This window comes from Hirundo rustica, chromosome 16 (genome assembly GCF_015227805.2).
Source record: "Hirundo rustica isolate bHirRus1 chromosome 16, bHirRus1.pri.v3, whole genome shotgun sequence".
Classification (NCBI taxonomy): Eukaryota; Metazoa; Chordata; class Aves; order Passeriformes; family Hirundinidae; genus Hirundo; species Hirundo rustica.
Window position 1 is genome coordinate 912,709 of NC_053465.1, and position 16,065 is coordinate 928,773.

The 16,065-nt window shown below is 48.4% G+C and overlaps 2 protein-coding genes across 8 annotated transcripts in view; one reads left to right on the forward strand and one right to left on the reverse strand.

The window, feature by feature from the left end:
- PTPN1 (protein tyrosine phosphatase non-receptor type 1) overlaps positions 1–11,860 on the forward strand; it is a 31,818-nt gene extending 19,958 nt beyond the window's left edge. For 2 of the 3 annotated variants that reach the window (XM_058422736.1, XM_040080185.2), the window contains exons 2-10: positions 1,420–1,510; positions 3,271–3,371; positions 4,589–4,687; positions 6,099–6,236; positions 6,652–6,861; positions 7,259–7,420; positions 8,042–8,265; positions 8,751–8,940; positions 10,781–11,860. In XM_058422736.1, the coding sequence (XP_058278719.1) occupies positions 1,420–1,510; positions 3,271–3,371; positions 4,589–4,687; positions 6,099–6,236; positions 6,652–6,861; positions 7,259–7,420; positions 8,042–8,265; positions 8,751–8,940; positions 10,781–10,840 (1,275 nt within the window). In that variant the 3' untranslated portion in view covers positions 10,841–11,860. Of the gene's footprint in view, positions 1–1,419; positions 1,511–3,270; positions 3,372–4,588; positions 4,688–6,098; positions 6,237–6,651; positions 6,862–7,258; positions 7,421–8,041; positions 8,266–8,750 lie in introns of all 3 variants that reach the window. The other variant, XM_040080183.2, reaches the window with a different exon arrangement.
- A 752-nt stretch (positions 11,861–12,612) lies between these two features.
- The window catches only part of RIPOR3 (RIPOR family member 3), a 41,049-nt gene continuing 37,596 nt past the window's right edge, over positions 12,613–16,065 (reverse strand). For all 5 annotated transcript variants that reach the window (XM_040080124.1, XM_040080127.2, XM_040080125.1 and 2 more), the window contains 5 exons: positions 15,764–15,922; positions 14,874–15,076; positions 14,251–14,334; positions 14,020–14,110; positions 12,613–13,279 (listed from right to left, as the gene is read on the reverse strand). In XM_040080124.1, the coding sequence (XP_039936058.1) occupies positions 13,182–13,279; positions 14,020–14,110; positions 14,251–14,334; positions 14,874–15,076; positions 15,764–15,922 (635 nt within the window). In that variant the 3' untranslated portion in view covers positions 12,613–13,181. The remainder of the gene's footprint in view (positions 13,280–14,019; positions 14,111–14,250; positions 14,335–14,873; positions 15,077–15,763; positions 15,923–16,065) is intronic.

Below are 16,065 nucleotides of genomic sequence, written 5' to 3' on the forward strand. Positions count from 1 at the left end.
ATTTCTGTAAAGAAGCACTTGATCCATTTAGTTTTAAAAGAGGAGACAGTTTTTTTCAAATCTGTTAATGCTGTGAAATGAAACTGTGCGTTAGTGCTGCTGCTAACATAGCCCAGTATTTACAGAAAAATTCCTCAGGGATCTTGGTTTGGTTTGCATTTTGATGCTTTTATAATATGAATCGTAAGTGAGGGGGAGTTGTGGTGGCTTTGGGTGTTAGGGATTTTCAACACACATTTGGGAAATGTGGTTAGTGATCTAGAAAACCATTTTTCCTTGTTCCCTGTTTTTTTTTCTCTTGTTAATCCCATACAATCGATACAGAAGAATAAATCCCTGTAAAGTAGAACGTTACCAACCTAGTGTCAGAGACAAATTTCTGAAAACACCCATTTTAGCTGCCTCATGTTTGAGATATTAGACTGTGGCAGTCCAGATCATATTCTCCAGACTGCATTCTTCATAAGCAGAAATACTGGCAGCCATGTGTTCAGTTATAAAAAGCTGGCAGCTGATGTCAGCCCTTATTTCAGTTTCGGAATACTGTGCTAATTTTGGGCAGGTTTATGTAAATCAGAACTCTTCTCCTGACATGTAGCATTCAGGGTAAATTGGTACATACCTGAATAATGCAGCAGAAGAGACAAACTGGCAATGTGCTGCAGTGGATGGCCCACTTGAGAAAATCTCGAGCGATGTACATGATCCTCTGTATGCAGAACTGTGCTCACACAGTGTTTATTTACAATGTGAAATTCTGTTTCAGCAAATTAGGGCTAATGTCCAAGGGCAGCAGAATCCTTTTCATTTTGGCTTCTGAAATTGTCTCAGCTGAGTTATAATATACATCTGAAAAAACCTAACTGAGAGAAGCTGTGCTCTGTTTGAGATGCTGCATCTGTTTTAGCTGAGCATGTGAATTGGGTACAACTGACTTCTAGCACTGCAGCTTTGTGATAACTCAGGATAATGATGGAAGTGGTCTTAGACAAATCACCTGTGTGTGTGTGTGGTGCCAAGGGGGGTTCAGGAGTTCTTTTCTACCACAGTGGATGTTTTCGCTGCTGCTGAGTCAGAAGCAGGGTTGATATCTTCACTGATGCTGCAAACAAGGGCTTAAAGCAGTTCATGTGGAAGTGCTTTGGGGCAGAGACCCTGCTCCTTCAGGAGCTGAAAGGCATAATGCCTGGTGGATGTTGTGCTGCTTTGTTATGCAAACTAATGGTATTTTAATAAATAATGTTAGTGTTGTATTCTGAGAAATTTAAACTCAATTCTTAATTTGAGGCCCAAAGTGCTTTCTGTCCAGAATTCCCTCACATGAAGATGTGAAGTCAAATGGGTATGTGTCTTAAAATAGCTAATGGTTTGAAATTAGACGGATTCATACCTAACAGGGGTTTTTTTTGTTTGTTTCAGGACATCAGGCATGAAGCCAGTGATTTTCCATGTAAAGTGGCCAAACATCCCAGAAACAAAAATAGAAATAGGTACAGAGATGTCAGCCCCTGTAAGTACACTTTCTTTTCCATTGTTTGTAAGACTGTTGACCTCTAATGACTTCTCACAGCTAAATCTTCTTTGTAAGGACAGGATTCTGCTAAGGGGATAAGCATCCAAGACAACTCTCTTTGTTATTATATTTATTTATTTGTGAGATTGCTGTCACAGGATGCTTTTATATCCATAGGGCTGTACTAGAGCAGCACACAGTAGAGTCTGCATTTGTGGGCAGAAATCTGAAGAGAGAAACTTGCTTCACCTTTGAGTTCCTCTGCTAGAGAAGAACGGTGGCTGCAGCAGCTTTTCTGAAGTTGCAGGGGTGGTTTGTGTGCCGTTCTCCCCTAGCAGAGCCTCCTGCCAGGCAGCACAGGTGGCAGCAGTGCCCGTGCTGGGAGCTGGGAGCAGTCTGGCACACAGCTCTGCCAGGGAGAAAGCTCAGCTCCAAGCTCTTGGAGCAGAGAGGGGGCAGAGCTCCCAGGCCACAGCTGGCTTTTGAAATGCATCCCCTGAGCACAGTCCTGTACAAGCACAGCTCCCAGCCTGGCTCTCCTGTTATCCCAGGGACAGGGACAAGGACAGTCCCACTGCCTCCTGCCCACGCCTGGCATCCAGGGCTTTGGGCTGCAGCAGTGCTGGAAGGGCAGGGCTGCAGTCACGTGCTCAGAAATTATGGATCTGGTCAGAAATAATAGTTAATGGATCTGGTCAGAAATAATAGTTAATGGATCTGGTCAGATATAATATTAAAAGGATCTGGTCAGGTGTAATAGTTAAAGGATCTGGTCAGGTGTAATAGTTAAAGGATCTGGTCAGGTATAATAGTTAGATCTGGTCAGATATAATAGTTAAGGGATCTGATCAGATATAATAGTTAAGGGATCTGATCAGATATAATAGTTAAGGGATCTGATCAGATATAATATTTAGTGGCTCTGGCCCTGCAGGGAGCTCCCAGGAGGTCTCTGAGCTGCCCCCTGTGCACAGGACAGTGCCAGTCTGGGGCCATGTGTCCCCTCAGGGCCAGTGCAGCACTGCCTGAGCTCAGCAGGCCCAGGGCAGATGTCCAGCTGCTGTCCCAGCCCAGAGTGCTGCTCTGGGACAGAACTTCTGCCTTGGTGCTTAAAGGCTGCCGAAGCCTTTGGAGTGTCGAGCAGAACAGAAACGTTGCACGTAGTTTTCTTTAGTAAGCAGTTCTAATATTTGAGGTTGTGAGTAACAAATTCCTTCTTGCCTTTAGATAATCCTGTTCCCAGTGTTTGCTTTCTCGCAAAATGTGGGAACCCTTGTGTGTATTGAGTTTTTTTGGTTGGTGGTTCGGTTTCTTTAGTCCCAAGTCGAGCAAGTGACTAAAAAATAATTTTCATTTGCCATCTTTCTTGAATTTTGATAATTTTTTCTGTACATGTAAGGGTGGTTGGGTTGGGTACAGTAGCTAAACGTCAGTAAGAGTAAAAGGTCTCTGTCCTGTTTGCCCAATATATGTTTAGACAAACCTTTAACAACCTTGAACAAGCTGTATTTGAATGTTTAAGCTGAAAAGATAAGCAGCTGTGTCATTAGATTTATTCAAAACCAACAACTTGATAACTGTATAAATAGGTCAGCGTGATCTGGTTTGGAAATTGCGGTGGGGATTATTTCAGATGCAGACACTTCACCCTTGCAGTTCTTGGGAGGTGGAGTGTGAGCTGTGCTCACTCTGCTGTTCTTGCAGCCCCTCTGCTGTGTTCCACGTTCATTAACCAGTGTTTTCTAATTGTGCTGCAGTTGATCACAGTCGAATTAAGCTAAACCAAGGTGACAATGACTATATCAATGCCAGTTTGATAAAAATGGAAGAGGCCCAAAGGAGCTACATCCTTACCCAGGTAATTGCTGGCAGCGGATAATAAAAAAATCTTCTGGAGTTGTTTTTCATGGGTTTTCTGTTTGTTTTCTTTATTGTAAAGCTACTTAAGTGCATAGAAACATCTGTGTGTGTATAAAAGTCCCTGCTTTTCCCTGAATCTGTCAATTCCACACCTCTCTGTATAACAAATTCGAAAGTACTCACATACCCTGTTGTCTTATTGTGAGAGCCAGCAACTGTGCCAGGCTTCTTGTTTGTCCTAAATGTTCATTTCCCTGGAGACTGTCCTGACCTCTAATCTTGGCTTTTTTTTTTTTTACCCCTTCCTCCCACACTTTAGATAAAGGTAGACTGGGATTAATATTTTCAAGTGACAGCTCTTCCTTCCTGTTTCTAAAGAATAGAGATAAATCTTCTGAGGAAGAAATGGGCAGAGCAGAGTGCAGTTGCCCTTCTCAGGATGGGGGGGTTCATCACAGGGGTGAACTCTGTGCAGTAGTCAGATGTGCAGCTGACTGATCTTGGTTACTGTCCTGGGCCAAATCTAATGGCTGTGAATGGCTTTATTTAAATCCAGTCATTCCTTCTGAGGACCTGCTGTTCTCTTTGAGCACAGGAGTGGGTCAAACCCAAACTTTAGAGCTTTAGAATAGAAAATAGCAAAGGAACTTAGCAGAAATAGGAAGTTACAAGGAAATCTACTTTGGGAATAGATAGTCTTTAAAAGGAGTCACCATTCCATTCAGTCCCAAAGTAAATCTGTGAAGATTCTGGAAAACCATACAGTTTGTTACTGATTTTGCATCCTTTCAGTCTTTTGGATGTTCATCACTTAGGCGAGTAATTTTCAAGTGTCCTGAGTAAGGATGAGGGGTTGCAGGGTGGTTAGACACAGATGTTATTTTTGCTTTTAGTCAGTGGGTTTTATTTCCCCATGACCTTTGTGTACCTTTCCTAAGAAAATGCAGCATTTTTCACTCCCAGTTCTGTTCTCACAAATGGAGACTGTGTCTCTCTTCCTCTAATGTATGGGGAGGGGAAGATTAACCATGCTTTCGTGGGTAAATTCATAACGTGGAACTTAGAGCTGTCTCAATGCATTTTTTTACAGTTTTAAATGAGAAGTTCCTTGTTACTTGTTTAAATCTATTGCCTTGTGCAGGGCCTGTTACTGGGGAAGAATGCACTGACATTTACAGAAAATAATGCTTATTTCTGGGGATTCTGCCTCTGCAGGGACCTTTGCCAAATACTTGTGGTCACTTTTGGGAGATGGTTTGGGAACAGAAAAGCCGTGGTGTTGTCATGTTGAACAGAGTGATGGAAAAGGGATCTGTAAGTACTCACCCAGTTCTAGCTATGTGTTCATCACATTTATGGTTTTCTGTAATAAGAAACCCAAGTAAAACCAACCCAAAGAATGGCATGGGATGACTGTGAGTAGTTTTGTCTAAGAAATTGTGCCTGGAACTGAATACCTGCTGAACTGATCTTACTGCAGTCAGAAAATCACTCGGTTTGTAATCATGGGTCCTAATTTCTCATGAATTTGGCTGAAATAAAACACAGGGATGACTCCACACTAATGGAAGTCTCTGCTGCTAACCAGGGGGTCTGGGGTTGCTGTCAGGGTACACAGAGTGCTCCTCCCAGGGCTCTGCAGTACAGAGGGGAGCTCTGGAGCTCCAGGTTTCCATCACACGCTGAGCTCTGATCATGCAGAGGCCCCCCAGGACACACTGTCCCCTGCAGGGTCACTGCTGTACAGAATAAAGTAAAATAATGTCTGAAGACATTTTGGAGGAGGGCAGTGAGTGTGCTGGGTATCCACCAGTGATAACTGGGTGGTACATGCTTTTGCATCATCAGGAAAACATTCCCAACAATCAGGAAAATTCTTGGGCAATGAGCTGTGTTTTAATAAACTGCGGTCTGGAGTTTGCAGTGTTTTGCTGGGTTTTGTACTACAAGTGAAATTTAATCTTCAAAAGAGGTGCAGTAACCATATTTTTCAATAGTTTCTTCCTTTCCAGCCGTTCCTGCTCCCTCTCTGCACTGCTGTAGTTTTGAACAAAACAAATTTCTGTGATCCCTTAGGGCAGAGCTTGCACTCCTCAGCAAACAGCAGTGGGAGACTCAGAGGGGAGCACAACGAAATATTGTTTGCAGACACATTTGTGGAGAAATTAGGCACAAAGGCAAATGCTATCACTTTAACATTAATACAAATCCAAGCAAAAAGTGCAGAGAATTCTAACTGCATTCTACACCCTGATAAACAAGAGGATTTCAAGATCAACTGGAATTAGTTTGAGCAAAACCACTGTTAGTCTACCTATGAAGAGAATGCTGAAGGGGTTTTTTATTTATTAAAATGCGGTCAGAAGTCATCTTAGTCTTGAGCCTGCTGTCGGTTTAGCATCGTTCTCCCGTTTTTGGTTTGCCCTTTAACAAAAGAGGCTGCTGCTATCCTGATCCCAGGGCAGAGGAGTGGCTCGGGGGCAGCAGGAGGAGCCAATTCTCCCAGGCACAGCGTCCCCACATTTCATTGTCAGAAGCTCGGGTGCAGACTTTCCTTTTCGTGCTGCTGATGAGTATTTTAGTTCCTTCAAAATGTGCTGCTTTCCTATTTGGTTGGCTCATTAAAGTCCCTGGCGTGCAGCAGTCTCTGGGAGACCTTAATAAAAAAATTGCAATTCAGTCAGAAGTGGGTAATGACATTTATGTGTCTCCTGCTTGGTTTTAGGTAAAGTGTGCACAGTACTGGCCACGGAAGGAGGAGAAAGACATGTTTTTTGAAGATACAAATTTGAAACTAACGTTGATATCTGAAGATATAAAATCCTACTACACAGTACGACAGCTGGAGCTGGAAAATCTGACCGTGAGTACCGGATCTCATCCAGTCCCAGTCCTTGTTCTCCTTGGGGTGAAGTTCATCTCCTCACCAGCATGGGCTTGAAATTAGTGGTCATGAATTGTCCTGGATTTGGTGGAAATGAAACTCTTGGATATTTATGAAACATACCTGGGGACCCTCCAGGCACTTTGATGTCTCAGCCGTACCCAGAGTGACACAAGCTTTTGAACTGTACTGAAATAACTAAACTCTAAATAAGTAAATTTACTTATCCAATTCCCTTTGCTCCCAGTGGAGGCCTTCACAACAAGAGACCGCTACTTGTGATTAGTTTCTTATAAAAGCTCCCTCAGACCTTGTCCTTGGAATTTAAGTCAGCTGTTCCCAGTCCTTCTGAGTGGTGTACCCCAACTTAGAGTTCCCAACGCTGTTTTTGCAGAGCCAGGAAACTCGAGAGATTCTGCACTTTCACTACACCACCTGGCCCGACTTCGGGGTGCCGGAGTCGCCGGCGTCGTTCCTGAATTTCCTGTTCAAGGTGCGCGAGTCGGGCTCGCTGAGCCCCGGGCACGGCCCGGTGGTGGTGCACTGCAGCGCTGGCATCGGGAGGTCGGGCACCTTCTGCCTGGTGGACACCTGTCTGCTGCTGGTAAGGGCGGCTGCTGCGCGGGGCAGCTCCGGGGGGCCGGGCCAGGGGCTGGGGAGGGTTCCCTGCGCTGGGCCATTGTTCCACTCCGCTCTGTCGGGAGTGTATCCCAAGGCAGGTCTCGTTCCTCAGGAGCCATTCTGAGTCTGGGGAGGAGAAGTCTCCGGTTTTCAGAATGATTCACAAGGACAGGCTTTGCCTTCGGGAAAAGCAGCACTTTTGAGGCTCGGTGTTTTCCTCTCTGTGTTTTCGGAGAGCCGGTAACGAGCTGCTGATAGCAGTTGTGTGTGAGTTGGTTCATTCTGTGATGTGGAGCATGGTACGAGGGCTCTGCCACAAAATGAGTCGCTGTAGTGAACCTCGTGAGAGCAGAAATCATGTTTCGCCTTTTTATCTGCAGATGGACAAACGGAAAGATCCTTCTTCTGTGGACGTCAAGCAGGTTCTCCTGGAAATGAGGAAGTACAGGATGGGGCTCATCCAGACTGCAGATCAGCTCCGGTTCTCCTACTTGGCTGTTATTGAAGGGGCAAAATTCATCATGGGAGATGCTTCGGTGCAAGTGAGTGCTCCTGGCAGCTCCCGGGGAGCTGCAGCAAGTGGGTGGGAGGAACAGGATGGAAAGAAGCTTCAGATTTGGCGCTTGCTTCAGCTTCAGTGCGTGTTTATGTTATGGGGGTTTTAGGTACAGTGCTTTACAATCTGTCATGACCTAAAGTGCTGTATTTTATTTATTTCCAAAAGCACCTGTTACGCAGCAGGTGCCTCCTGTGCTTCCTGCACAGTGACTGGGGTGAAGCTGCTGCAGCAGCCTCCCCTGGCATTTCAGACAGCACAGGTTTTCTAACATGCCTGAAATTTAAGTGTCGTGATTAAATTCATCAGGGTTTTTTATGGTAAGCGGAACTCCAGCAAAATAGATTTGATTTTGTACTGCTTAAGCTTTTTAGAAGCAGATTGGAATTTCTTGCTTTTATGGCCACTATGTTTTTTGTGTAGTGGACAGAGCTTGGGCTTGGAGTTCTTGTGTCTGGTTTTTCTTTCTTTTTTCCCAGTACAAATGAAGAGCCACTTTAAGAGTTAATTAAAAGGCAGAGTGTAGAGATTCTGCCATGGTGAAGTTTGAAGCTAGAGCAGCTTCCATAAAAGAGAAAAGCTTAACAGGGCTTGTCCTTCCGTGAAGGAGCAGTGGAAGGAGCTCTCCAATGAGGACCTGGAGCCTCCCCCTGAGCACACGCCCCCACCTCCCAGGCCCCCCAAGAGAACCTCAGAGATGCACAACGGGAGGATGCACGAGCACCCGGAGTTCCCCAAGCCGCAGGCAGCGGAGGAGGAGGTCAGGGGCTCGCTCAGCAGCGTGGAGGAGGCGGCTCCGGACGGCAGAGCTGCGGCCCCGAGCACAGACAGGTACAGCGCACCTTAGAGCTGAGCTCTGGAGACAGAGCCACGGGCAGGGCGTGACCTGGCGGGGGAGAGGCTCAGTTCTGCCCTGAGATGCTCTTTGGGGGTTAGGGCCGAAAGAGCAGCCGCCTTCCATCCCTTTCTGGGCAGGTGCTTGAGTTTAGAGCTCTGGCGTTGCCCTGAGCCGCCCGTGGGTGTGAGCGGGGTTCATTCACTGCCTGTCCTGGTGCAGATTTGTGATGAGCAGTGAAAGCAGGTGGTGGTTAAAGCTAATTCTTTAAAGAGTACAGAATCCTCCCAAGCTCTTCCTAAACCTCTGTTGAACAGCCGGCTGTGTCCTAACTGGGGACGGGCTGTGCTTAGGTGGCTGCTGCAGCTCCGGGAGATTTCCAGCTCTGTGGTGTTCTTGCATGGCTTCTCTCCCCCACGGCCAGTCCAGCACGGAATATCCCTTCCTGCCCAGCCCTGAATGTCCCTCCCTCTGTCCTCAGCACTAGTCACGACACTGAACCGCGGAGGAGAACTGTTGGGGAGAACGCGCGGCTCTCGCCCCGCAAGGAGGAGTCCCCGAAGGAGCGCTCCGAGGAGGAGGATGACAACGTGGTGGCGACTTGGAAGCCCTTCCTAGTGAACATCTGCATGTTCACCTTCCTCACGGCAGGAGCTTATCTCTGCTACAGGGTGTGTTTCCACTGACGGGTGCCCCGGAGCCGCCGCGGGAGCGCCGCTCCCGGCTCGTGCTCAGCTCCTCGGAGCCCTCGAGGCAGGGCAGCCTTGGCTCAGAGCAGGTAGATTTAGGGGGAAAGGCCAGAACTTTGGGTAGGGCTTAATGAGAGAATTGATGCACTAGGGTTTTATCCAGCCCTGTGGTCCCAAGAACATAGTATTGTAATCTCAGGGCCTTGAAATATTCAGGAGTAAGCAGAGAAAATGCCAAATAGTCTGTTTTCCTTTTTTTGTTTTGTTCTTTTTTTTTTTTTTTTTAACTGAATAATGGAATTACAACACATTGTTGTTTTTAGCCTTTTTTAAAAAGCCAGTTCGTTTTCTTTTGTTTCAGAAAAACTAGGCACAAGTGAAACTTGCTTGTACTCTCCAAGTGTTGTAACCAAATACATGACTTACATTGACAAGTTCCCAAAAAAAAAGAAAAAGAAACCCACATACCTGAAGAATGTAAACTTTTGGAAGGGGAGGTGTGTTTGTGGTTGGTTTTTGGTTTGTTTTTTGTCTTTTTTTTAAAGCTTACTTCATCTTTAAAGACTGAGTTGTGGGCAGTGCCTGTGGTATTGATATATTTAATCTTGGCATAACTGTTCTTAAAGAGCTGATTGTTTTACTTGTGTTGATAGAACCAGGCTTCTGCATTTGCTCAGGGTATCCCAACATGTCCAGCTCTTGGATTTTTTTCTTTTTTTTTTTTTTTTTTCTTTACTAAGTGTATCTCCTCATTGACTTTTGTTGCACTCTACTTGCACATATGCCTCTTTACATTGCACCATCCTTTCTAAAGCTGTTTTTACTTTTATATTCTGGGTCGGGAGAGGTCGAGGGGAGGGAGAGAAACAGGAAGGGAAATTCAACCAAACCACGTCCACCAGCAGTGGGGCCGTGCCCGTGGAAGGACCAGTCCTTAAAGCTCAGCATTTGGAATGTAAAACGCAGTTTCACTCTGCAGCCGCTCCCTCGTGCCCAGCGTGGCCCCAGCGAGGGGCTCCCGAGCAATCCCTGCTGGGGCTTCCCTGAGCCAGGAGCAGCCCGGCAGGATGCTGCAGGGCTCTGGGCAGCTCCCTTGGCCGGGGCTGGGCTGGCGTGTCCTGCTTCGTTCCGGCAGGGATCCCAGCCCCGGGCTCGGGGGCTGAGGTGCCGCTAGGGACTGGCGCTGGCGGGCAGCGTCGCACCGAGCGCCCGGTGCTGTTCCTCGGGGCGATACCAAATGATTAATAGCTTAAACAATAGTAGCAGAGATGGCTTTGCTCGTGCCGTGGTGCAGAGGGCAGGAGCAAACTCACTCCTGGGAGCTGCGGTGATTGAACTGCCCCGTGACAGCTGATCTGCAGCAGCGTCACTGAGCTGTGTTGTTTCTAAAGTCTTTCTAGATTTTATAGCACTTAACCGCCCTCAGTGCAGCCCTCGCTGTGGAGGAGCCCAGGGGAGCCCCTCCACTCCGTATTTATTTTTGCCAAGCTGGCTGTAGGTGTAGCTCTTCCTTCAGGGGCTGAGTAGGTGAAGGGGTGGGTGGGGGTGGGAGTTACTTCTGTTTTGTGTTTTGTTAAGCTTGCATCAAGGGCTTTTCAAGAGTACAATAATAAATCCTCAGGTAGTACTGGGAATCAATCCTTTACCTGTGAGACTGTTGGTCAGACCAGTACTTGAAAAGGAGGAATGTTGTAATCAGTCAATATTTAGTTATATTATTGGAAACGGGAAAAATGAGTATAGAAAAATGGTAATATATAATGGCTCATCTGTGTATTTAAGATACATTCTGTGATTGCTTTGTCCCCACTGTTCTCTGCAGCGTGGGCAGGCCCCTGCCCTGAGGCACCATTTGTACCCCTTTGTATTAAAGTGCATGTGAAGTCTGCGGCGTCCCGATGAAACACCACGTGCTTGAAAGGTGACAGAACTTATATTCCCGCTTCCTGATGTGCCCAAATGGTGTTTGCATGACCTGATCCTTAGTGGCTGTGGTTCAGAGGGTGTTGCTGAATCTCTCTGTTCAGCACTGGACCGATTGGTGTTTATCAGAGCCCGTGTACTCGCCTAATCCTTGGCATGATTTCCCGTGGGATCCCGTGTGCTCCGTGTGCCCGGTGGTAGCATGTTCCTTTCAGCTGAGTGAGTGTAGTACAGACATTCCAGAGAGTTCAGGCAGCCCTCCCACACCTCCCCTGGCACTGGGACACCCGGGGAAAGAAACAAACCCAACCCACCTCTGGCCCCCTTCCCAAGAGGCAATATTTTAAATCTTAGCTATGGCAGGAAAACAAAGGATCCTTCCTTTGAACACAGAGTTATTCAGGTGCAAATGATTCTAACCCGGACAAAGTTCCTGCAGATGACAGAAGAGCTCGGAGCATCCTCTTGGTGCCTGTTCCTTTGCTGTGTTCCTGGCTGTGAGCCTGTGTGGGACGCAGTGGCAGTGCCCAGGGCCCAGGGAGGTGTGGCAGGGCTGGCAACCCTGAGCTGTGCCCATTTTGTTTGCTGTCCCGTACTGTCTGTGGTAGTTGGGGGGTGTATATACCGTAGCACAGTGGGGTGTTGGGTAACCTGTTCTTGGAAATGGACAAACATCCATGTTAGACTCGTTAGAAAGTTAGTGAGCTGCTCTGCTATCTGCCTTAAGCAAATATTTACTCATCAGGTCTTTCTTTTTTACAGATTGCCATAGAATAAACTTTTATAAAAAAAAAAAAGTGTAAAAAACTCAACAAAAAAGCTGAATGTTTTGGTATAATACAGTTTCAGGTATCTTGTCTTTTGTGTAAGCCGCTGCTGGGCCTCCCAGGTTAGAGTACAACTGTACAGTTTTTCAATCTCCCATACAAGTTTTCAGTTCTCATTTTAGTTGTAACAATAAAACTCTTTTTTTAAAGAACTCACTTGAAAGTGTTGTTGCTTCTGGGCTGGATCCACGGGCTCCTGCTTGACCCACGTGCACATGAAGGCTGGGGGTGCGTTTGTAGAGTAAAGGAGTCTAAATGTTGCTGTCAGAACTTCCTGCAGGCAGAGCTCCAGTAAAAGAGTGAGGGATCCCCATCACTCCCTGCCCCTCCTTTTGCCTCCTCTGGTTTTCCACCTTGAACAGTTACACTTTAAGGTAAGAAGTGCAGGAACTCAAGCACCCTGGCTGGTTTCTGCAGGAGCTGATGCTGACCCTGTTTGCAGCTGCAGCCTGCACAGCCTGGTGTTTGAATTCCAGTGCTTACCTTGGGTTTATATTTTTAAGGAAACCTACAGCTGGAGGAGAGAGTTCACCACAGTGGAACAGGGCAGATCGGGGCCCTGTCCTTGGGGGATTTAGTGCCTCTTACCTGTCCCCAGGGCTGCCAGCACAGCAGTAGGAAACACTCCCAGCAGCTTGTCTCAAATGGTTTATTAGAACTTTAGAAAACAGTATGAAATCCAACAAATAAATACCAAATAGAAAAGTTTTATGTGTATATATATATATATATATAAAAATATGTACACACAAGCCCAACCCTTTCAAGTATTGCACCTGAAGCCAGGCTGCTCCCCAGGGACACCCTGCCAGCCAGGGCTGCGTGAGGAGGAGGAGTCTTGGTCTGAGACTAAATTTAGAACTTTAAAAACACAACCTGTCCCTCCCTCAGTCAGGCCTGCAGGTGGCAAATCCCCTGCTGCTGAGCACACACCTCTTACAGAGCCCCTGGACCCAGCCTGAGCTGCAGCAGTTGGAAAGAAAGTGACTTGGGGAGCACCAGGTTCTCCTGCAGCTGAATTGCCTGAGCAAAGAAAGCACCAAGCAGTGGTGCTGGATTTGTTCTACCAGCAGGGCAGTGATGGGCTGGGACAGTGATCACGTCTCTCCTTGGGGAATGCCAAATTAGTAAATCACTTCCTGGGAAAATAGATCCTACTGGGCAGAGTTGGAGCAGGGGCAGCTAATTCCACCAAGGTGGAGATGTCAACTCCAGTTAAGACCTGGATCCGCCTTCTGAGGGATCCCAGTTTTCATTGTCCAGCACTCGGTACTTCATTGTGTGCTGAGACACTGAGGAAATAATTCCAGGCTGCATCCTGGGGATCACAGAGCGTCCCCTCTGGAAATAAACCTGTCCTGGGGCAGGAGGCAGCAGGGACAGAACAGAGCAGAAGGAAACCACACAACACCAAACCCTGAGGTACCCGTGTGGCTGTGAGGAGAGCGGGATCCAGCTCCTCACATTCCACTGCTAAAACACGGTGATCTCGATCTCAGCCTCCTGAGCCGTTTCTCTCAGCTCACAGCAGATCCTGTCCATCTTCTCAAAGGCTTGTCGGCCCCGTTCCCCTGCGGAGAGAGAGCACAGCCCCTGCTGAGGGACAGGCAGGAGCGCCCTGAGGAACCCTCCGGTCCGCTCCTGCCGCAGCCTTGCTTGGAAGGAAGGGCTCAAGAGTGACAAACACATCCCCCAGGGAACAGTTTTCCAAAAGCAGCCAGAAGCCACCGTGGAAAAACAGGACTCCTGCAACGACTTCCACGAGGAACAGTTTGGAGCTGGAAAACCTGTCATCTCTGTGAGCCTGGGTGTGCTGTGGGGCAAGGCGGGACAGCCCCGGAGCTGAGCCTGGCACAGAGCAGAACAGAACAGGGAAGCGGTTTTCTCCTGCATGACCTGGCCATGCTCTGCCTGCATTCCAGCTCCCAGGAAAAGCACAAACGCTGGGCAGCAGGAGGTGGGGAGCACTGAGGTTTTATCAGGCCACCTCCAATCCACTTGGATTCCAGTGAAGTAACAAGTAGTGAACCAGCACAAACCCGTCAGTCCTTATCTGTGAGCTTTTCAAAAGGTTCAGTGCTTCCTAAAGCACTTAATCCTTCAGGATCTCCTTGGTCTGGTTCTATAAACTTCACCAGGGGCCCTTGGCTGTTACGTGTGATGTAAAGTTTATCTCCATGGTATGAAACAGCTGTTCGTGAAATGTTTCTGTTGTCCTGGGTCTGTTCAGGCTGAGCTTGAGGCCCCTCCTGGTCCTGCACTATTTCACACGATCCTTTCAGACCATTCTAAAGCTGCACAAAAGCCTTACCAAAGGACAGTGTGGTTTCTCTGGCTGCGTTCCTGACTTCCTCTGTTTCAGACTGGCAGAGGTGGGCAACCTGCTCAATGCTCTCCACGGCCTGTTGGAGAAAAGAAGAACTTTGCTCAGCAGCTTTTCAGCAGCTGGGTGGGGATTTTCACAGAGCAGACGCAGACACACGGCTCCACACATCCATCCTGGGGCAGGCAAGGCCCTGCAGCAGCCGCGCTGGGAACTCACCCTGAGGTTCTTCAGAGCCAGACATGCAGCCTGCTGCAGCCTTGCATCGCGGTCAGATAAAACATCAGTGTAGAACAAGACAGCCTGAATGAAAAAAGGAAAATAAAAAGGAAAGTCCGAAGTGTGATCAAGCAACCAAACCCGAGTGGCAGGAGAGGTTTTGTCCCTGTGAAATGGAACAAGGCAATCACAAATCACCCGAGCACTGCTGTGTTTAGGGGCTCGTTCCCCGCTAGAACAAGGTGAGGAAAGTGCTGCAGTGTTGCCATATGCTTTCAGCCTCCTGCTTGCTTGCATTTCTGTAGCGGAGACTCCTCGTGGATTTTAACATAAACAAAGTGATTGTTTTCGCATTCCTCCTTGGAGGAGGGACAATTGATGGACTTCTAGTGTGACCAGTGGGGTGGAGAGGTGACAACCTCACTCTCCAATCCCTGGTCATTGACCAGAATCTATATAAGCGAGGTCAAGAAAATAAACTTCCCTTCTTTTTGCCCTGACGGCTTACTGTGTGAGTATCATTCTTTTCGTGTCCTCTAGCGACAGTGCAGCTCTGGGGGAAGCTCCCCGGTGTTCCCTGCTCCCTGAGCTCCCCAGTGTCCCCCCGCTGTCCCGGCTCTCACCCGTGCCCGGAGGCTGCCGCAGCCGCCGGCCCGTGCCAGGCACGCCGTGGCCGCTTTGCTCACTCGGTGGTTCTCGTCCAGCTGCAGCAGCCCGAGCAGCCGCAGCGTCCGCGGCAGCGGCTGCAGCCGGTTCAGCCTCTTCCCCTTCAGCCTCTTCAGCGTCTTCAGCCTCCCGGGGCACTGCAGCTCCTCGATCAGCATCACTGCGGGGCAAGGACCGGCCTCAGCGGGGGACGCAAAGCCCCCAGCCCGGGGCAGGAGCAGAGCAGGACAAGCCCTGTGCCCGCCCTGCCTTGTCCCCTGTCTCTGTCACTGTCCCCGTGCCGGGGCAGCAGAGCAATGCTCGAGCTCTCAGCCCTCTCCACGAGTCCTCTGCATCAGCACAAGCCTGGAGATGCAGCCAGTAGCAGCACTACTTTAAAATAACTTTTCTAATCTAGAGCAAGTTTTGAAGTACTTTCACATGTTGGACAAGACCCCAGTGAGGCGCTGGCTACCGCAGGCCATGCACCTCGGTAACCTCTGCAATTTTCCTGCTCTTTTTTGTGCCTGAGTCCAGCTACAAGAGTGACCCCAAGGCACAGACTGCACTCAGTCCTCAAATCAGCTGGAGGCTGCTCCTTGTGTCTGCTTCAGCTTTGGAATATCCAAAGCCCCCCCCACTTTTCAGGACACGCAATATAAGCGCATCCTTCACGGGGGTTTGTTTGCACATGCTCAGATACGGGACTCGAGCAAGCTTTTCCTGTTCTGATTAAAGCTGCACGGTCATAAGGGGGATAAAAATGGAAACAAGCTGTCAGAGCAAGGGCCGGGCTGTTTCCTGGCTGCTGTGCCTTGGGCAGGAACCTGGAGGGCCCATCCCTGCGGGAGGAGCTCGCTGCCATCACCTTCTTTAGCCAGCTTTGCCAGGTGTTTCTCCAGGCTGCCGATGTGGTGCCTCTCCAGGTACCGATAGAACTGGAATAAAGTGACCGGCTCCATTTGCAAGTGTGAGGAGGGGAGCAACCCGTCACAGGTGAGGATCTGCTCCAGCAGCCTCTGCAGCACTGCAGGGAACAGAAGGGAGGGGGACAAACAGAGAGCAGCAGGTCGGTGACATGGGAGCTGCTGACAGCGAGGGAGGGGTTGGGTTTTGGGTTTTTTAAATGCAGGAGGACAGTTTTCAGCCCTGCACTGAAATGAAGCCAGC